General features: G+C 32.5%; 1 protein-coding gene across 4 annotated transcripts; it reads right to left on the bottom strand.

Annotated features, from left to right (window-relative positions):
* Window positions 1-917: 917 nt before the first annotated feature.
* Window positions 918-15,292, bottom strand: LOC148615748 (uncharacterized). 4 transcript variants are annotated; one of them, XM_088582290.1, is made up of 7 exons: window positions 15,238-15,292; window positions 9,948-10,452; window positions 8,962-9,048; window positions 8,270-8,418; window positions 7,663-7,732; window positions 7,010-7,146; window positions 918-3,843 (listed from the first exon to the last, which is right to left on the bottom strand). In XM_088582290.1, the coding sequence occupies exons 2-7, from the start codon at window positions 10,425-10,427 to the stop codon at window positions 3,780-3,782; spliced, it is 987 nt and encodes a 328-aa protein (XP_088438416.1). In that variant the 5' UTR covers window positions 10,428-10,452; window positions 15,238-15,292; the 3' UTR covers window positions 918-3,779. The 4 variants fall into 4 exon arrangements, with proteins under 4 accessions (XP_088438416.1, XP_088438419.1, XP_088438418.1 ...); XM_088582293.1 differs by lacking the exon at window positions 15,238-15,292 and adding an exon at window positions 13,463-13,676; XM_088582292.1 differs by lacking the exon at window positions 15,238-15,292 and adding an exon at window positions 11,769-13,236.
* Between the last annotated feature and the right edge of the window lie 8,428 nt (window positions 15,293-23,720).

Below are 23,720 nucleotides of genomic sequence, written 5' to 3'. Positions count from 1 at the left end.
TTCAGCATCAATAGATGGACCTATGCCGAAATTTTCAAAACAATTCATCAACTGATGTAGGAGTTACAGCCCCTGAAACAGTTTTTTTTTTTTTTTTTTTTTTTTTTTTTTTTTCATTTTTCGCATGTACAACTTTGAAAATCTTCTGATGAAAAACCATTGCACAGAATTCAATGAAAATTGGCATATTTGTTCCTTTGATACTTAGGGTATCCCAAACGAGAGCATTTGAAAATGTTTTATTATGAGATACACTATGATAATCTCTATCTTTTCAATCAAATTTCAGATATCTCTTGGGATCAAAGGCAAAAGTGTTTGATGAGCACCCTATACAAAATTAGCAGAGTGTAGTTTGAATTTTAATTTTACCCAGTGTATAAGCAAAATTGGGATGTTCATGATTGATTTATTGTAGTTTAACATCCAAGTAGTTCATACATTTCAGGAAAATGATATTTGATCAATCAAGCTGATCTTGTTTTATGCTGAGTCAGACATTTTGCTACTTACGGAAACAAAAGCCTGAAGGTATCATTCTGACTCTGAGCCAACCAGTGGGCCAATCGATCTCCTATATAATGCTTGCCTGGCAAAGAAGCAATGACTACCAGTTTTATAGTCTTTCGTGTGATTCAGTCAAAGATAAAAAACAAGAGCACACAATGTTAAGACCACTGAAGCAGTTGTTAATCCATAAATCAAAGTTAATGGTGCTTATGTAGATTTTGAACATTTTAAATTCTCCTAAAACAATCAGTGGACTTCTAAAAAACTGTGAAGAAATATAATTATAGCCGAATGCTTGCAAACTGAACAGTTCCTACATGTTTCTGGTATTTTCCAAGTTCTGTTCCCAATCATATGAATTTCATATAAAATAAGTTCAATGTTACATGGGGTATAAATAGACACAATGCATATTCCTAAAGATTTATTGCACACAAGTGTAACTATGGCATTATTCCAACAACATTATTAACAAAGTTATTAACAAAGTATTTTTAATATAAAATAAATTAAGAAACATTTACCTGATCTTACTCATTTATACTACATATACTACATGTACATATATGTAGCCTACTAAAGGCAATATTGGATGGACTTTATCCGTTGTTATTCTAAATTAATTTAAAAAAAAAAACAATAAAAGCGGTTTGTACAGTCTCCAAATACAAAAAAGGCATGTGTACAACAGAAGTCATCAAGACGCCATACATCTATACATGGTTGTGTATTTATAATGGAATAATTGAACACTTGTAGATAGGAGAGAATCAACTGAAAAAGAAAATTATAAACCAGTTTCAAAGGTCAAGGATTTCATACAAATCAAAAACTTCTGTCCAATAAATAATAAAAGTAAAAATTTGTAAAACAAAAAAACTACTAATGCTTAAAACTGAATGTACAAAACTGCACTAATGCTTCAAACAAGTAAATAATAATAAAAAAAAAATACATAAAACATGAATACAACAGGAACAATGAAAAAGTGCCATAGAACTATATATAAGGACTTGTCAGATTTAAAGCAAGAAAGGTACTTTGTACTGTACTGTAACATTAGCTGGGGTAATAAAAAGTACTCTACTGCTTCACTGGAGGATTGGAGGTGGAACCTCCTCTTTTGTTGAAAAATTTTACTTAGAGAAAAATTCGGGGAAAAATGAGCAGAGGATATCCTGGAATGCCCTCCACCCTTTTTTTATAGACTACTTGATCTACTAAATTTGTGCTTAATGAGATCAAACCCTCTGAACAATATATAACAAAGAAGGAACCATTATGGAAACATGAGTGACATAACAATCAAAACTATTATCCACTACCATGATAAAAAACATTGATTAATGCTGACCCCCCCTCCCCCAATTTATTGTCAGTTGAGACAACTGTACTATCATATTTTTACAATTATTTAAATTTTATTACACTAATATATCTTTGTACATATTCAAATAATTTGTAAGAACACATACTCACTATGTTCACATGGCAATAAAAAAATACATGAAATCCCATATGTTACTAAAAACCTAAATTTGTGATACACATAATGCAGTTACAGATTATAATGATTCTGTACCCAAGCAAGTCATGCAATGTAAAATTTACTTCAATTAAGTTCATGGTACAAAAGCTACCCTACTGTTTTGGCAAACAAAAATCTACTTTTGTGCAAAAAGTGACAAAAAGGTTTCCAATGAATTCTGTTGCTATCAAATGATTTAATGTCCTGAATATAATGTTAATTATAAGTGTGCTCATACTTGTTTATCATAATATACATTGCATTTTATTTTTTTTTAATAAAACATCTCTATGGAAAAACTATATCATTTCAATAAATTTATATGTCCCTGAACTACAATTTAAGTTTCAAACAAAAGAAAAAGTTTCAATAAAAAAAATGATTTTCTAGGAAAATCTAGAAATTTTGATACCCATAAATGTAAGTACTTTTATAGTATCTGTTTTCAACTATAAATTAACATACTGATTGGAATCTCATCAATAACCCATGAAATAACAAAAAATTGATATCATAAAAAATAAAATACCTTTCTCAATAATACAAAAATTACAAACTTCAATCATGAGTTTTCAAGAAGACATTGGCCTCACTCAGAACTTATATGTAAATATCTTGAGTGTATCTTTTCTTTTTTTAAATCCAGGTAATTTTTCATGGTGAAAAAGCCAAATGCCATATCAATGAAAATTCAAGAATTCTTAGTTTTTAGTCAAAAGTAAAAATTTCCTTTTACCGTTAATTTGGGAATTAAAGGGAGTGAAAGTTTGAAAATTGAGCAAAATTGGGAGGCTAATAATATAAGGAAAACCTGTTATCATGTTTATGAACTCCAGACAAAAAATATTCTTTTTTAAGAATTAAAAAAATTCTCCCAAAACTATGATCCTAAATTTGATGACTACAAAAACAATATTAATATATACAGCTGAGGCATAGCACCTAAATCTAGATTGGTATGGCAAGATCGATGCCTTGTCAGGGGGGTTCTGGGGACATTCATAAAATATCCTATTTCATAAAAAAATTGACAATGTTTTTAGGTACAGTATGCCATTCAAATGAGAATTATTTGTTCAGCACTAGCAATATAAATGAAACTCTATAGGCCTAGAGGACAACATTAAAAAAAGACTGATCTGTATTAAAAATGTATCAAATTTTATAGCTTATGAAGGCCTTATAATGTAGGTTATTGCCAGTAACAATAGTTGTTCATTAATCGTCAAATAATTTTTTCTGATATTGTGTACATTCTATTTTCAATATAAAGCATGTACTTGGTACAGAATGGCTTCATTGTACAGCAGGATCCTGGTGATTAATAGTCTATTCTACTTTTCCTCCATATCACAAAATAATAAGGCACGACCAAGAGCATAATTCTTACTCTTATAATGATTTATCAAACTAAATAGAAATTCATGGAGCACTATACAAAATTCACAATAGTACCAGGCAGGATTCAACACCAGGGCCCCTGCGACTATACCAACTGAGCTAAAGGAGTACTCCTCTAGATCAGCTACTGGAGCACAATATTTCTGCCAGTGAGAAGAAGCCACTACACTAATATCCATGTGATGTTTTCACCATTGAAAGGTGCATTAAAGATGTCATACAATAATAATCCACAAGTACAATGATATGTTTGTCTGGGAATGAGTAAGCCTGAGATCAAGGAATGGATTTCTACATTCAGCTTGGAGATTACTGAGTAAGGCTGAGGTGCACTTCACTTTCAGCTTGGAGAGTATTCTTTAAGTTTCTTTCTATTCACCTTGCATTCATTCATTGTCTGAGTTCTAAAAAAAGATTAATCATGTTGATATGTTTTTATAAAATCAATAAATAAAATGATGTTGTTAACAGTTTTAATTGTTGGTATCTATTCTCTTGCACATTCAAGTTTGTGTTTAATGTATGCCAAATGATCAATGGTATTAAACATTTCGTATGCTTTTCTATAATGGCATTTAAGAGCTAGCTGTTTTTTGAGATAAGGTGTGCCCTCTTGAGTACTTTTATTATCAAAACATTTTTCGTATCAGGGTGGGGCTGCACCACCCTTGAATTTTGAGACCCATACTTAAATATTTGAAAATTGATAATAAAATCATATTTAAAACCAAAAACAAGTAACTACTATGTAGGAAATGACTTTTCTGTCTTTTGCAGCAAAATATAAGCTAAGAATGCAAAAGCCAGAGACCTCTAAAAAATATGAAATGCTTTGAAGAGTATGAACACAAACAAAAGTTGATTTGCCCTACCCTTGAACTTTTGTTTGTGGTGATCCCTGTTGTGTAAGACAGAATAACATCTTAATTAACAAGATATCATCTGACCTCAAAGTTTGAAAAAAAAGAAGTTTTGTTGCTTCTTTCATTCCTGGCTCTTTTCTCTTTGTAATATTCCACTGTATAGGCAACCTTTTCTATGGGAGAAATGTAACAAGAGGCTCCCAGGAGCATGAATTGCTACCTTGTTAAATTTTTGCCCTTCAAGGGCAATTACTCTAACAAGGAGTTGTCCACCAATTTTGACTCAAAGAAGACTTTGGTAGGACTTATCATAAGGATCATTTCATCAATTGAAAGTTTCTATCTATAATAGTTTTCAAGATATTGGCTGAAAACTGCTGAAAACATCATTTTTTGCCTTTCAATGGCAATAACTCTAACATGGAGTCGTCCGACAAATTTGATCCCCGAAGGGTTACGAAGGCCTTATAATAAGGATCATTTCGGCAATTGAAAGAATATGGCTAAACCTAACAGTCTTGGAGATATATGAGAAAAACTTGCGACTGACCCCTTTGTTCTATTTTTAGTAACAGCAGTCATGTTTTTCGATGGATCAAAAATCCCCACATCAAATCTATGCAGAATACACCTAAGAAATATTCATACCAAGTTTAGTTCTAATTGGTCTGGTAGTTTCATAGGACAAGATTTTTTAAAATAACATTAGTAGAAATGGGGATGAAAAATAGTTTTTTTATTTTTAGTTTTACGAATCCACCGACCCTAATTTTTAGCAATTTGGAAAAAAAAATAAAATGACTTTCGTTTTGTTTTTTGTTTTTGTTTTTTTTTTCCACAGACTCGGTGCTTTACTGTTTCAAAAAAAAATAATAAAAGGTTAAAGGTTATTGGCTATATCTATAATAGTCTTAATCTTTAATGCGCTTGAAAGACATAGCAATTTTTACAGTAAAAACCACGTTGTTCAAAGTTTGTTTTGAATACTTTGAAGCGAAGAGATCACTCTTCACAACTTCGGCCGAGTCCAGAGTAGAGGAGTCACCTGAGGTTTACCGATTGGCGAAGAGATCTGAAGGTAGAATAACCCGAATAATTCAGTCGTTATATTCCACTCACTATCTATCGCTCGTGAGTCAGAGAAAATCAATGACAGTGAGGGCTTGAATTATTGAAGTCAAAGGTAGAACGGTACTATTTATTTCCCACAGGCGACAATAGTGAAACTTTTGAAAAATTGACACCTTTAAAACAATGACGGAGCTATAAACTGACTTTTTTCAAGTAATATCTTCATTTCTCTAACTAAAATTGCAATCAAAGTCATAGCAAAACTGTCTCGATTCTTTGGTATAGAAAGCAGATGATGTTTGGGGTCAAAGTTCTCCCTTTATATGCGAATAGCACATAAATTTTAAAAAGTCATAATATTCATATAAAATGGTTTTCAAAAAATATAATGCAATTTTTTAAAAGTATAATAATGTTAGAGTCTGGAATTAATAAAACATTTTGGGTATCTGCACAATTTGTCCAATCACAGTGTCCGGAAGTATTTACTTAAGTAGGGTACACAAAAGGCCAACCTAAAATAATGAGAAATAGTACCGTTCTACCTGAACAGCGAGCACAGGAAAGATGCATTCATGGTTCTACATTGTGGTGTTTGATCCTGGTCTTAAAACAATTAAAAACAATTTTTTTAAGGCCCAAACTGATTCTACAATAGGCCAGGCTATATCTGACGAATTAGATCCGGATCTATTAATAGAAAAAATATATGGAAATAGTGTTTACATTCATGGACAGGGCCACAGTACAATTCGTTCCTCCACAGAAGTGGCAACTGATTTGCCTGTGGGAGTGATGAGTGAAATGGGGTTTAAATACCTATACATTTATTGTTAGAAAAATAATAAAAAGAATGTTCAACTCTATTTCTGTTTAATATTTAGGAAAAAGTGGAAAAAAAGAAGGCAGGTCCTAGAGTCTTGTGGGCAGAAAATCAACACATTATTTTAAAATGGTTGAAACAATGTCAGACACAAAGAAAACACCACAATTTCAAATGCACAAACACCAATTCAACCTAGTTCAGAAAAGTATTATCTTTAACAAAATCAAAAAAAAAAATTCTAAAATGTCTAACTGTGATATTAGCAATTAACTTCTGTCCGTCCACTTTTTTTTTTAATATCGACAGCCATGTTTTTCAACAGATCAAAAATCCCCACAACTGATCTATGCAGAATAGCTTAAAAACATTCATACCAAATTTGGTTTCAATTGGTCAAATGATGTCAGAAGAAGAGATTTTTTAAAGAAAAAACATTAAAAAGAGCAAAAATATGTTGAAAAAGGGCAATAATTCCAACATGGCTTTACAGATTAAAATGAAAATTTGACCAGAGATAAATCTCATCATGCTTTCTACAGTATTTTGCTCTTTTTCAGTGAAATGATACAGGAGGTGATCCATGTAATAAATTTTAAAGACCAAATGAACTTTAACATGGTAATTTAGTTTGTAATCTCCAAAAATAAAATATCCCCTACTCACAAGTTTTCATCTTATACCTATTGTTTCTACATGAAAAATTAACAATGCACAAATAAAGATTTCCTGAAAAAAAAAAGGCATTTGTCAAACTATTTTACAAAGAGTGGATTATCTCATATGTCTACCGGTAATTAACACATTATTTACTTGAGTGACTTTGATAATTCTTCAACTTGAGATTTATACAATTCTACTTGTTCCTTCAGGAGCTCTATTTCTTTGTCTTTTTCTTCAATAACTGATCTTTGTGTACTCATACTGTCTTCAAGGGATTCACAATATGCCTGAAAATCAATACAGGTTCTGTAAAACCCCAAACAAATATTTAATCTGAACAAGATTAATATTTTCTCGGTGTTAAAACAACAAAAATTAATCCCTACAAAATTATTTTTGGAAAAACTCTATGAAAAATAATGCAATTAAAACAGTGCATTAAAGTTCAGTCTTAGACTACTGATAATATTCATTTTAACTTTCAAACAATTTAGTGCTTAATTATAAATGGGCACTTTCTATATTCTGGTTATATTTTCAAGGTCAATAAAGGCAAAATGGAACTTCTATCTTGGTCATCACTTGGGAGTGCTAATTTATTTCTCATTTTTTTGTGCTGCTGAAAAGATCAAATGGTAGTTATTTATTGTAAAGGAGGTTATTTTGACTGTATACTATCCAATCAATGGTTCTTACAATGACTTCCATCCTTCTTAATTAGACTTAGAGAAACTATTTAAAAGTTGTTTAATATTGGTAGATTTGAAAGAGGTTTTGATTCCACCAATTTCTTAATAAATTACCCTGCTCTCCTCTATGCTATCATGAGGCCCTGGAGGGTCATCAAAACAGAAGAATTCTCTGACAGGCTTACTAAAATAAACCGCAATTAAGTTAGTTACATGTTTAATGAAAAAGAAAAGTACAATACACCAATTACTAGAAACATTGAGTGCAAGCTGACAAAGAGAATATCCCGCTACATCAAGTGGATTTCCATGATGTTATATCCCGAAGTTGTATAATCCACCCTCTTACAGTGACCTGTCATCTTCCTTCATGTACATTTAAATATGATGCCTAAACTTCCTGTATATTTTTATTGAAATCTTTTTAGCCATTTAGGAGGACTTGCACTTGAAAAGGTGTCAAAATGCATTACACTGTAGTGGTATCATCTCCCTTTCAACAAATCGGACAACAATTATCACCTACGTTAACATCTAATAAGATGCCAAACCTTCTTATAAAATTTCATCAAAATCTAATGAGCAATTGACGAGTTATACATATGAGGTTTTAACAATTACAACCCTTAATACATCCCAGGTGATATACTGTCTTCCATCGGTACTCCAGTATGACACCCTTTTCTAAAGACACTATGTCAAAACATATACATATATGTACCTATTGCAAATGTCATTGTTAGAAGTACAATTATCAACGAAAGCTTGTAAGCCTAACAGTCGATCCTCCAAAAAGTTCTTATCATAGTTGTCTCTAAACCATCTTTTGGGAGGTAGGGACAACCTTATACCTGGAAATCTTTTCCTCACCTGACGAAGAAACAAGTAAATTACACATAAAACTTTGAGAAACATATTTCTATGAAAACAATCAACAAAAATTACTTAGACTCAAGTAAAACTCTGAACAAAAATTGTTCAAGTCACATGGATATACAAAGTCATTCCTATAACACTCAAGTTACTAATATATAAAGTAATGGCATTACTACAACACTCAAGTTAGTAATAAATATTAAATTAAATTTAACATTTCTTAATTTGCCAAAAAAAAAGAGAGAAAAAATGCAATATAAATTTGTTCATCATGCAATACTTTCTTCATTAACAATATTTAGCTCAGAAACACTGATATGAACTGTCTACATATTTACTCAAGCCATAGGTTTGACAGTTAAGAAAAATAAAATTTTACTATACAGTATACCTTTTAGATTTCTTCAAAATTTGGAAGTTGCAAAAAAATAATAGGTGTACTGTAGGTGTACTATAGGAAAAATATCATCTTTTCACCCTTGTATACTTGCAAGTATAAAGTTAAATTAAGTGAAGGCAGAAGGAGAATACTCTTACCCTATCGTTCAGACGAACAAAATCTGTATATCTTCTGAACACATACCAACTGTCACCTTCAGTTCTCTGAACCTGTATCTTGAACACCTAAAATATGTAAGTTTAAGATCCCCAACAAATGGTCAACAAGGACTGAAAAGGTCATTTAAATATTCGGGAAATGAGAGAATATTTAGATTTATCAAACCTGGTTTAAAAAACAGATGTTTCTCTGATTTGAGAGGGTTATTGGTTTGAATCACTTAACACAAAACTGTTCATAATCTTATACTGTTCATAATCTTATCCTGTTCATAATTTTATCCTGTTCATACTCTAATACTGTTCATAATCTTATCCTGTTCATACTCTAATACTGTCAATACTCTAATACTGTCCATACTCTAATACTGTTCATAATCTAATACTGTTCATACTCTAATACTGTTCATAATCTTATCCTGTTCATAATCTTATCCTGTTCATAATCTTATACTGTTCATAATCTTATCCTGTTCATAATCTTATCCTGTTCATAATCTAATACTGTTCATACTCTAATACTGTCAATACTCTAATACTGTTCATACTCTAATACTGTTCATACTCTAACACTGTTCATACTCTAATACTGTCAATACTCTAATACTGTTCATAATCTAACACTGTTCATACTCTAACACTGTTCATACTCTAATACTGTCAATACTCTAATACTGTCAATACTCTAATACTGTTCATACTGTAATAAGTTTATTCCTTTGGGTCGCAACATAAAGTAACTTGAAATAACAGAATCAATATAACTATACCATAGAAAAAGGAACGGTTATTGTTAAAAGAAACAATTGCACTATTGTATAACCTTTATAAAAATAGTAAATACTTAAAGAGATCACCAAAAGGTCTTCCTATAAGTGTAAACACACCAAGTAAGCTCTGAAGCCCTGATAATACTTTATTTTTCCCTTTATTGAGGATCTCATACCTGTTCTTTTCATACTTACAGTAAATTTGGCTCTCTCTTCCATAACTTCATATCCAATGATGGGAACTCTAACCTCCTCTGGAATTAGTATATCCCTGGATTCCAACGAGACAGACATGTCATTACTAACATCAGAGATAAAGCTAGCCACAGAGTCATGTCGACTGTCCACTTCAAATCTAACATTGGACTTCCTAGTGTTATCACACATAGGAGTACTTGTATGTGGTAAGGATGGACTGGTTACAACCATATCTATAGAAACTTCTCCATTAGTAGATAGGGAGGCTGTTGAACTAATTGACTCAGATTTTACATCGGTTTTGTCTATACCAGAGTCATTATAAGCAGAATCTGGGGTTAATGGTAAATCTAAATTGTCAGAATGTTCTGGAACTTCAACATTTGTTTTCATCTTAGCAACACCATTCTGCCTGTTCTGTCCAATGTCATCTTTCTGGACATCTTCATTACCCTGTACATTTGAGTCCTCTGCCATTTTCCCATTATAATTATCTCAGTTTCTGAAAAATATAGTGAAATGAGTGTCACAGGTGCCCTTCAAATGTTTCTTGTACAGGAATAAACAATATGAAGATATATGTAGCTACACAGAACCACATGTCCTACATATATGCCAGTACAGATTCTGAGAAATACAATTGTAAATTGTGATGACCCACCTAAGTGCTTTAAATTGTAATAATTCAGAAGCCAAATTAATTTATTCGATTAAACAAGAGCAGTGCTTTAGGTCCCTGCCTTGCAACAAAGTAATCTTTCATGGAATATCAGTAATGAAAAGAAAAAAATTGTGCAACAACAGTTATGCTCTGTAAACGAAATTCTGAGGGACAGACAGAATTTTATAATTTTATACTCCCTCGCTTACCTAATAAGATTTTGACTGTGCAAGTCTGATTAAAGCCTATGAAGGCCTTCAAAAGTTATGCCCTGGGAACCTATTTTCGACCCAAAATTATATTTCACTAAGTACATGTGTCTTTGACCTACTGACCCTGAAATTACCTCATAGGCCTTCAACTGTGTAAGTTTGATGAAAGTCTATGGTGTTCAAAAGTAATGGCATTGCTTGGAAACCAATTTCAGTCAGACAGAAGGATGGACGGATGGAAAACTGAATTCTTTACTCCCCCATTTTCGCGAAAGGAAAGGGACAAAAAAAGAGGATTAATCAAACATTAAATAATACTCTGCCACATAATAGAGAAAAAAGGGGGATAGCAAAATGTTAAAAATTACCCAACTCAAAAACTACATCTTGGAATTTGCTGCAAATTGAACTTAACTTGTAACTTATTATATTTAAATAGCACTCCATCTAAGGATCATGCAAAATGTGATTCATGGATAAAAACCTACATATTTTTATTTTTGATATTTTGTTTTCAATGTCATAGTAAACAGAAATTAACATGTGGTTTTTCATATAACCCGTGCTCTTAGGAGATAAAAATTATATAGAATGCACTGTAGATTTGAAAATTAAGGGAGATAACTCCGTAAATGCGGCTCAAATACAATACAATTTACTGGGTTTTCAATGTGGATTATCTCCTAAGAGCAGGCAGATTTGAATGAATAATTACACATTTCATAGTAAAAACCCATAAAACAACTTAATTACAAAAATAAAAATATGTAGACTTTTTTGAGGTGTATCACATTTTTCAGATTTTGCATGATTCTTACAAAGACAGCTACTTAACAACTATACAAAGTTTATTAAAAATTCATTGATCCATTCTCAAGTTATCATCTAGAAATTGAGGGGACTGACAGACAGAAAAGCAAATTTTCAGAGGGTATCACATAATACCTTTCCTCTTCGTGTGGTGGAGTATAAAATGGTATGAAAGATGTAGTCACTTTAATAAATGGTGTGTCAACATAGAATAATACATGCCACGTATCATATCACTCAATCATATTGTAATACAGGCGTCAAATTCACAAAAAGTTGTGTGAAATTGATCGTAAATTATGACATCACAATGCTATTTCCTGTTATGATGTCATTACTTATATGTATTTGTAGCTGATGTAAGATTAACTCCTAGGATTATAACAGGGGTTCAAACTAATTTTATAGACATTGAAAGGACAATCAGAAAAAAAAATTGATGAATTTTGTAGGTCTACAATACGAGTAAAAGTGAAGTATGATAAGGTGCAATACCCCATGGTAAATGAAATCTAAATGGTCCTGCAAAAAAATATACATGTATCAGAAATTGAGGTTTCATGACCTCAGACAAGCTTTAATTTAAACACCAATTATATGAAACAAGGAGTGAAAGGGAGAAGTTACTTGTAATAATCTAAATACATTTGTAGGACACTGCTGTTGCTATTTGGCTGTTTATTAGCCAATTTTCTCAAATTTCTCTGTTGAAAATAGGGTAAACTTCGCTAAGGGTGTTTGTAAAAATCACTGGCTGGGTTTTGATGAGTATGTCCCAAATTAAAGATAAAAGATTGGAGGGAGGCAACATATATTTTTTTATTCATTTAAAATAAGAGAAATTTAAATATTTTCCATTTCAAAATTAAGTCTATTTAGATAAATAAGCTAAAAAAATATTTTTTTAAAGGTTCATAAAGTAGGATTTACTCATTGAATGTTTGTGAAAAATATTGCATTTATTAAAATGAAATTAATATCAAATGAAAGAGAAAAGTCTGCTGAATGGCAATTTTTAATAAGTGTGTTTTGAATATCAATAAAGTGATGACTAAATGTATGTACCTATGTCTTGAGAAATATCAAAATTTTCATTTTCCTAAACTATACCCCAGTAAGCCATTAATCATTGTGTCTTCCTACTTGTTTAACCATATGAAATTACCAATTAAAAGATAATAGAAACTTCTTTAAAATGATATGATTTTTATTACATAATAATGAGTTTGAAATATTCAATTAACAGTTAGAAGGTTGCCAATTTCATTAATTTTCCCTGTGGCAATTACTGATAAATAATAAGTAATGATTGATTTTAACAGGTAAATTTTGACATTTTTATTAAATTTTAGTGTTTTGAGAACACACCCTTCCTCTGTATTTTCATCATAACTTTGTTATTATCAATTGGTCAATTTAATAACTTATATAAATAAAATCCTGAATAATTTTTCTTCCCCTAGTTATGTATCTTGTAGGGTTTAAGTCTATCCAGTATAAAGATGGAGAGGCACAATTATTCTTACACATTATATACACTTTATTAAGAGTGACCAGTCCCTGAAATATAAAGTCCCTGTATGAAAGTACATCATGGAACACATTCAAAACTTGGAAGTACCTGCATGTTTGGAAAATATAATTAGATTTGAATCTGTAATACATGATCAGCTGTAGATACTTCTAGTTTGTAATGATCAGTAGTTATATAAGGGTGGGCACTGATATGCATTGTACTTGTACACTGTTCTAGACAGAAACTAAAAATAGAGGCACAGTATGAGGCCATGTCAATGATGGCACTTTATTTTGTAAGGTACTGAACATACCATAGTATGATAACACTCATGTTCGTCATATTGGTATATACAATGTGTGGCACTGTCAATTGTAAAGTTGTGTCCTTTAGGATTTAGGTCAACAGATATTTTTTATTCAACATAAAAACAAAAATATTACAGAACAATATATTTTGTAACTACAATGACACTAGAAAATGCAGGAAAGTTTATGTTCCTAGTGTTATCACAAACATGATAAGAGCAGAGCAAACCCTGTTTCTCAAGTGATGTCAAAGGTTGCCGTAGTTTCACTTTTGATCCAAGCGATCGTAGAAATATTGAGTTTGGATGTAAAAATCATTGTATTGACTTGATTAGAAGTGTTTGATGGTGATACTTGCGTTGCATTAGATTCATCATTGCTGAGCAGTAAATAGAAATATATTCAATTTTGTGAGAAAAAAATTGATTTATCTGGTCAGTCTGGATCAAAACTCCCTTCAAATAGTATCCGCAGTTAATGGACTGCTTATAACAGGTGCAAGAGAGTGTTAGTCCTCTAAACAGCTTGTATTGTTCAGAGGGGGGTAACTTAATAACTGATAAAAGGGTAAAGGTGTGCAGCCCCAAGAATTTTTACCCACCCCATTCATATACTGACAATGAAAAACTGACTAACATTCATATATATATGTAATGCTAATGCATTTATGCAACCCATTCATATATATGCATGGTGTTTAACAGTATCTACCTAGCCCCGTGCAAGTCCGGGTGTTAAAAGAATAGGCCTGCAGCAGTGCTAAGCTTGTCGTATAAGGCGACTAAATAGTGCTCAGAAACCTAGCCGGGGGCTAGGCGCTCTGCCCACAGAGCAACTGGGATGTGTGCCCCAGGTGGTGGAATGGGGTACCCCTGGCGTGTTACATGCTGGGGTTGTCAGGCTATAATACGGAAAACCTGACCGCAAACCATAGTGGTGCACCATGTTGGGAAAGACGCCATGTTCCTCGCACATTAAAGAACCCTGCTGTGGTATTCAATAGGAGTAGGAACCTTTGCGCTCCGCCACAGGAGGCTAAATTGCCCGACCTTACCCATCCCCCCTTTTTCCAGTGGCAATCAAAATTTGTCGACCCTATTATCCTTGTGCCTCATCCTTTCTTTTTTTCATTTCATGTTAATTTTATCATCCATTTCATGGTCATTGTCTGAATATAGCTGAAATATTGCTGCTCGGACGTTAAATCACAACAAACAAACAAACCTATCACAGCAGGATGCCGATCACGAGACATTTGACATTGTATCTAAAGACATTATCATATCCCAGCTGATTGGATCCCTACCTGTTTATTAGTCAAGTGTTAATATTTATTTACTTTGATGATTTTAAGGATGATTCAATTGATGTCAAATCAATTACCGTGTGTAAATACAGGCCTAATTTGTAAATTTTAACCCCAATCACATATACTGCAACAAAATTCCTACCCTTTTTATATATTACTAATTATAAAAAGTAGAACGATATGGGCCGCACATCTGTACCTACCCATTGTACTTAAGTTAACCCCCCACCCTTGGTGATGGTGGTAATCACTGTTTCATATAATATATTAGCCGGACGTCATGTATTTGATAGTGGAAGCAAGCACCTACGTTATGTGGAAATGAAAGTAACCTATAGATATTATAACAGTTTAAGCAGTCAACGAGTTTACAATAAATGAGAGTAAAGCGAATGAAGCAGAAATATAATTAGTTTCAAAGAAACGAAGTTTCCTTCTTTCGATTTGTTTATAAGCTCGTTGAAATAAAACCTTTATGGCATGTGACGTTCATGTGACTATCTTGTCCACCGGAAATAGTGTTTGTAAGTTGCGAAACGAAGCTGAAATGTAATTAAAACGGAACAGAACATTCCAACATTTTAGGCAACGATAATTATTTACCAGAAGATGGGACTTGAATCGTATGAAAGCCAATCCTTACAAGTTCCAGGCTGTTGGATTTGGTTGCAAGACACTAAAAGAGACAAATTTCACAAAAAGTAGTAAGTGTAAAATTGATCGTAAGTAATGACGTCACAACATAAAATAGCAGGGTTACGTCATAACTTACGATCAATTTTACACTTACGATTTTTGTGAGATTGACGCCTTGGGTTTGATCCAACTATCAAATGTCACAGGGTAGCCCGACTAGCAATATGATATAGCAGCATATTTGATAGAGGAAGCAAGCCCTTGTGTCAATGATTAGGTTAAATTACACGGTGTAATTTTTTATTTTAAATTTTATCACATTCGTATTTTATAGTGAATATTATCCCAAGTATAGAATTTTGTATGAGTTTACGAGCGCAATATACATTATACGAGGGATATATTATTCCCAAGTATTCATGCAATAAAACTTTTGTCACGGATAACGTGCTAGACTTCTTAAAATTAGGCTTCTGGAACAGGACTATGTTGCTACAAGAGGTCATCACTACAGAATTTATGGTCGTCACCATGAACTCGTGGATCGTTATGGTGTATGCATCTGCACCATGAAAACTGATTTGTTCAACGTGTCCATTCATCAGGACGTTGCGTACGTTGTTGGTGTCACATTCGATTGAACCGGGGTTGGTTACGAAAACAGAAATATTGCTATCAGAATGTGGAGTTACATGTATCAAAGGCAATATTGATATTAAAATGTTCGAAAATGGTTGCTGTTTTAGGATTACAATCATAAATCTTTGAAAGATGCCGTTAATTGTAGAGGGAAAGCATTATTCGATCACAAGAACGTCCATTTTCATATGTGGACGGGTAACATTAAGAAATGCTTGCTTCCCATTTCACCAATATATATAAGTTGTTTCTTGGCGTATTTTGATAAAAACCAACTTTTTGGAAAGTGCAGTTTGTGCTGCAGATGATGTCATATTTTTCATGACGTAATGATAAGATTAACGCGTATTACAATATCACATATGTCTCCCCTTTCATGTGGACATTGTAGAAATGGGAAGAAACCGATTTGAAGACAAAATGTTAGCCATTTTTTTTAAGTTATGCGAACAGCTTTTTTTAAAAACTATATTGACAATTTATTACATAACCCCAATGAAAATATATATAAAATGTTCAATCAGCCTTGTTGTTAAAGCTTTTTTGTCCGTATTTCAATCATGTTACAAATCTTAATTTGTTCGACGTTGCGTGCTACCCAGTCTTTATCAAAAGCTTTTTTTCGTTACCTTTGAGTGAACTAATAAATATGAAATTTTGAATTTTACATGTATATATGCTGCAGATAGTATATTAAAAAAATAATGGTACTTGGTTGAACATGTATTTAAGCGCAGCATTTTGTCTGTGTCTAACCAAAATGTCACAACATCTAAAATTTGTATATTTTATTTATTCACGCGTACACTATGCGAAATTCGAACGAATTGTTCAGAAAGGCAAATGGTGTTGAGTCGATTTCTTCATATACTTAAAAATGTATTCATCCTCCGCTATGGTTTTATCATTTCATTTTTTCTTTGGCTTAACAAATGGGTTATATATATATGCAAAACAGTGACTAACAAAGTGCATTTTTTTACGTTTCCAAAGTAACGTTCTGTTTTGCGACGTAAAAAATCTTTTAACGTCAATTTTAAAAACAATAAAACGTATTGAAAAGTTACGTTACTAGATTAAATTATTACGACTGTTGACGTAATGAATAAAAAAAGGTACGATTTTAGCGAATCTGATAAATAATGAAAGAAATGTTGAAAAGAAAACAGGAAAAAGAAAGCACCCCCCTTGCGCGCACTCATGTCTGTTCATAAGCAATGATGTCCTGGTGAAATCGGGATCAGCGTGCCTGCATCAAAGTATTTTGAAATGTGTAGACCACGTGTGTAGACACGTGCTTGTACATACACTAATGAAATGTTGTAAAATCAACGTATTTCATGATCGCCCAATTACCTCTTGACAATTATTTTAGCTAAAAGATATAATAAGCAGTACAAATATTGCAAAAATATTTTTTTTATTTTTTTTTTCAAATCGGACGAAAAAACAACACAAAAAATTATTTATTCTGGTGTGGCCTTTTTGACCCCTTATAACTCGAAAACCGTAAGAGATATCCCAAATCTGATTGAAAAATGCAGGCAGGATTATTAATGAGGAATCCAATGAAATAAAAAAATTCGAAACCGGATCAAAGAAAAGTCATAAAAATGTTTTTAGGCGTTGCCCAACTCTGAAACTCTATAACTTGAAAACGGTCCAAAACACATAAAAACTGCTGTACATTTGTTTAGCGGAATTAAATAAAGAACACATTAAAAATAGAATATTTAAAATCGAAAAAAAAAATAATATACATGGGTTTTAATCAAATACGTATTTTTACCCTTTTGGCCCTTTTTTCTAAAGCGGCAGGGGCAACAAAGTCCAAATTAAATAGGAATCGTCTTAGTTGTTGGTAAAATCATATCAACATTTCATAACAATTCGTCAACCACAACGACGACGCAGACGACGACTGCGCCATAAAATTATACGACCGCAAGTTTTTTTCGTCGTATAATAAAAACGGGAGATTTTGCTCTCAAATTTTCTCAAAGAGGGAGATTTGCCAAGGTTTTGTTTTCTCGTATTTGTTTTCTTTAAATGTTTAGAATGTTTTATATTTAGCAACAGACCTTATAAAATTCTGAAACGAGTACATGTATTCGGAAATATCAACATACATCTACATTACAGATATAAAACCAAATAGGAAAGATTCACTTTTTTTTGGGGGGGGGGCGGGGGGGGGGCACGCGCCTATTAGACATGGACGTGTAAATTTTGCTCTCCTACCTGTTGGGAATTATTGTTTGGATAACGTTACATGATGGAAGTTTGAAAGTTGAAACTTAGATAATTAACTGTTTGTTTAGTATAAATATTGCAATTCTATACACATTCTAATTATTTAAAAGTCCTCCTGAAAAGATTTTTATTGCACGGTCTAATCAAAACAAACATCAAATATGGCCGCCTCCTTTGTTCAAGAGAGTGGACATGATCCCGACATGCTGGTGTCTAATTCTCAACCTACTATCAGTTTATCATCATCTAAATCGAATAAACGATCTATCCCAGACAGTCCTGATCACCTTCCTGCTACTCAAAAACAAAACATGAGACAGATCAAGCGTCGGAACTCTGTAGGGGACCTTCAAGATATCGAAAAAAAAAAGACATCATCTGCAAGGAAAACAGTAACTGACAAGGTCCTTGAAGCGCTCACCAGCCCTGACGTCCTAAACACGATAATTCCTCTACTAGCAGAAAAAATTGGTGAGACCCTAACCCCACTCAATGAAGACCAGGTCCAAAAATGCATATCTACGCATATTGAGCCAATCAAAAGTGCTATCGATGAACATGAACATTTACTTAACAATCACAAAGAAAAAAATTGTAAACAATTTGTATGGATTCAAAAAGTTGATCGACAGGTCAGAGAAAATTCAAACACATTAGATATGTGGGACTCAGAGATTGGGTCGCTTAATAAAAAAACTAAACTAATTCACTTAATACGCTTTCACACTATGTTTAAGTTTAAACATATTTTATTTGCGTAATGATGCAAAAGGGATTAGACACAAGTTAGACAACTTATTAAATCTTCTCCCATATACAGTGTGTAACAATACATATTGAAAGCATGCAAAAACAAGACAATAAATATATAAACATAATATTGACATGCTATAACTGGCAAATATTGTGATGATGTGATGATGTATGTGGTTGTTTTAAATATACTTACAGTATCAATGATACTAATTATACAATATGGAACCTCTTAGATCCTTTTATATAATTATATACATGACTAAAAATCATTGTCTTTTGCTCATCGGTAAGAGCCGGGTGGCCACACGTTAAGGTACTTAACTTTACTCGACAATTTCCCGGTAACCAATTTAGATTAATAAGGAGTCTGTTTCTAATATCAGAATAGTGAGGACATTCAAAGAAAAAATGATTTGAATCTTCAATGCTAGCACCACATCGGCAGGATGGATCAGTTATAATGTTTACTCTCGAGAGACCATAATTTAAAAAGGAGGCCGATCATCGTATTTGTGTTAAAATAATGTTTAATTTACGATTTCCAAACTCGAAATATTTAGGAACTGTTTGTTGGATTTGATTTACTCCTCTTTAATTCATTTTTAAATTTACCTATAGATTCAATGTTACGAGTAGACAAATTGAGTTTATTCCATAACCATATAATTGATGGTAAAAACGAGTCTTGTTTCAAAGACAGTCGACAAAAAGGATGTATCAAATCATTTCTATTACGTAAGGGGTAAACTGTTGTACTCTGAATTGTTGGTGGGATCAAATTGTATAAATATTCTGGAGCATTATTATGTTGAATACTATAGAACAACTGTAGTTTTCTTCTTTCACGTCTTTCTGCTAAAGTTTCCCATCCGATTTCACTATAAATGATTCGTGCACTAGTAAAGATTGGAAGTCCAGTTACTATTCGAGCAGCCTCTAGCTGCAATTGTTCAAGTTTATTGCAATAACCCACGCCCATATTGTCCCAAACTTCACATGCATATTCAAATAACGGTCGAATAAAAGTAAGATATAGTGATTCAAGATTCTTTCTTCCTAAACTATACTTAAGTTTCCGTAATACATTTAAATTTTTCGATACATTTTTGATTATACATTCAACATGATTATTCCATTTTGCATCGTTACTAAATGTTACACCTAAATGTTTATGCATATCTGTAACTGGTATATTTTTATCATTAAATACAAAGTTTATTTCGGGAGTTTCAATATTAGAAAACAACATAATTTCCGTTTTGTCAGGATTAAAAGACATGAGCCATTGTTTGGACCAATCACTTAGCTCTCTGAGGTCATGACCAATCACTGTCTCTATGTGTGATAAGTCACGATCAGAGTAGCTCAGAGACGTGTCGTCTGCAAATAGTCTACATAAGGACAAAAGATTTTCAGCAATATTATTGATATATATTGATATATATTGATATTGATATATATTATGAATAACAGAGGACTAGAACTGAGCCTTGAGGCACACCAGCTGTAAAGTTGCAAGGTTGTGAAGACGATTGTTTGATTACCACCCTTTGTTTTCTATTGTCTAAATAACTTTGAAACCAATTCAATAAATTTCCACATATACCATACTTCATTTTGTGTAATAACCCATGATGCCATACTTTATCAAAAGCTTTTGAAAAATCGCAAAACACAAAACAACTTACCTCCTTATTTTCTAAAGAATTTAAAATACAATTATAAATTTCTATTAGTTGATGAACTGTTGAACATTGTGGAAGAAAACCAGACTGATATCCATAAATGAGCTTATTTCTTTGTAAATGGTTAAACACATGTTTATAAGCAATGCGTTCCATCACTTTTCCAACACAACTTATCAGGGATGTTGGCCTATAATTAGATGGAAGAGAATTGTCTCCTTTTTTGAAGATCGCAATTACATTTGCAATTTTCAGCTGGTGGGAAACTTACATTCTTCTAGGGATTTCTTAAATATAATTCTTAAAGGAATTGCTACTTTTTCGGGGCATATTTTCAACATTCTATGACTTATCATGTCAGTGCCAGATGCTTCATGGGGATCTAATATTTTTATTATGTCTACGATTTCAAATTCATTTATTTCAAGTTCTGTTTAGAAAATATTTGTCTTTTCTTCAAAATCAGGAAGAGGAACATTCTCGTCCTCCAGAGAGGAAATTAGACTGAAGTATTTATTAAGCAAATTACATTTATCGTCGTCTCCGTATGCGGTATCACCAATATTTTCGCCATTAATAATATTTTTAAGTGGGGGTATTTCACCAGAGCCCTTATGAGATTTTATAAGCATCTTCATTATTTTCCAATAAGTTTTTGAGTTAGCAGCATTATTGAGTACAATATTATCCAAACTTTTTTCGAATTTTTCTTTTAAGTATTTTTTAAGATTATTTACTTTGTTTCTTTGCTTTTTGTATTTATTAATGTCATTTTCTCTTTTAGTTTTTAGGGCCTTTTTACGAAATCGGTCCCTTTTTCGAATTTCCTTTCTAAGCTGACTATCAAACCACGGTTTATCATTATTGCGTATCTGAACTACTTTTGTTGGGAGACTCTCCCTTGCAATACCAATAAACCTTTGGGAAAAGGTTTTACACATATCATCGACATCCTCGGTGTTAGACAAAAGTTCGTCCCAATCAACATTATCAAGTTGTGACGAAAAATGTTCTAAATTAATATTATCATATTGCAAAATTTCTCTTTTGAATGATTTTTGTACATATCGGACATTTTAGAAATATTATTGGGGCATCATGATCACTTATTTTTGATGGTACTTTAAGTACATCTGTTAATGAATATTGAATTGTATCACTTATTAATATTGGGTCTAGTAGTGTGCGACTGTGATCAGTCACCCTTGTCGGTTTATCAATTACATTTTTTAAATTGAAGAGATTCATTGTGTCATATAATCTATTATTGTGGAGCCTAAATAAATTCGAGTTCAGATCACCAGTTATCACAATATTTTCGTTAAATTGGTAACTGTGCTCTATTGAGTTGTTTAGCCTTGTCCAAAAGTCAGCGTCCGTCCATTCTGGTCGATAAATACAACAAAGTAGAAAACATTGACCTTTACCTTTTATCTCTACCCATAATATTTCGCCAATGGGGTTTTCGAGTTCACCTTTTCGTATCATTGATCCTTTACAAAGATCAGTATACCGCCACCGGTATTGTTACGATCCTTACGGATAATATTATTAGAAAAAGAATGGAGCTGCAAGTCATCATTATTGACACTTGGATCTAAGTGAGTTTCAGTAACGGTTACTATATCAAATTCATCTGTGACATTTTCTAGAAAGTTGACCTTATTTCTCAGACTACGGATATTGATATTGCATATGGAGAATATGGATTCGTTAACACTAGAGGTAGATCCACTTTTCGAATTTGGACCCGGGTTTGTTTCAATATTGCCAATGATAAGGACGTGTTCTAAAACAAACAACAGGAAAATAATATTAATGTTGGGACTTAAGCTTTGGAGAAAGCAAAGAGAGACGGAGAGAAATGAACACCTAAAATTTGTGAGTAATATTTCTGTCATAGAATAATCGGTATAACAAACTGTCTTAAACGAATAATCACGAAGATTGAATAAGCCAATAGCCGCCCTATATTGTTCAATACAATTACCCATTTGGTCTCAGTTTAAGAAAAAATACACACAAGGAGGCGGCTAAGCGGCCAAAAAAAAAACCAAACAATACTACGCAACCACAAACATCATCAGATTTCACGAAAGTAAAATTCAAAAAAGAAATACAAATTATAACTAAACAAAAATGAAAAAAACACGGTTTGCATTGTAAATAAGTGTCGTGAAGCGTTCTTGGGAATTTGGATAATATTCTAATATCATCGTCGAAAAATAAATATACTTAACTTTTCACACTATGATTTCCGGGGGGGGGGGGTGGGAGGGATGCTACTGACTTTTCAGCTAGTAGGTTTGTTGGCTTTCTGTTTTAGTGAGGGTGTTTTACTTTTTTTAGCGCATCACGAAATTTGTTTTCATAATTCCTAACATTTTTGGTCATAGGATAAAATTTCCTTCAAATCATTTTTAAATGGTTGATGCCAAACTACTTACCATAACGGGATGTAATCTGTTCATTTCAATCGACCAAAACGTACGAAAAATCAATATCGAATCGGATAATTAAATAATAAAACATGTCGTGTGTGCTATTTTATGTAAGAAATGAAATAAGCACACTTCTTTTTACATGTAACAATTATAGGACGATGTACGTTGCAATACAAAAAAGACGTCAAATTGTGCCGATTTCAACGTTACCAAGAATGACACGAACACCGCACGCTACGTCATTACGTCTACCCCGGACTTTACTTGTTATGAACACTTAACTCGGCGGGTGCTTCTAGAAAAGCAGAGAACACTTACACTATCGGTGCACCTGGTCCATGCTCCCAGTTTTTAGTTGAGTCCGAGTTTCTCATTTACGTTTGTTACATTGTATATATTATTTTTGTTATTTCATGTTCTTTGTTGTGTATGTCTGTTTTCCATGTCTGGTCTTTGTCCCTGAATTACATTCTTTCGATTTAGGTTAGAATCTTGGTTCTCTTGATTACTCTGTCAAAAAAATTTAACTATATTTTCACAA

Source organism: Perna viridis, chromosome 5 (assembly GCF_037379345.1).
Source record: "Perna viridis isolate PV_CMFRI_1.1 ecotype Kerala chromosome 5, ASM3737934v1, whole genome shotgun sequence".
NCBI classification, from domain to species: Eukaryota; Metazoa; Mollusca; class Bivalvia; order Mytilida; family Mytilidae; genus Perna; species Perna viridis.
Note: the sequence above shows the minus strand (reverse complement) of the source record. Positions and strands in the feature narration are given on the sequence as shown.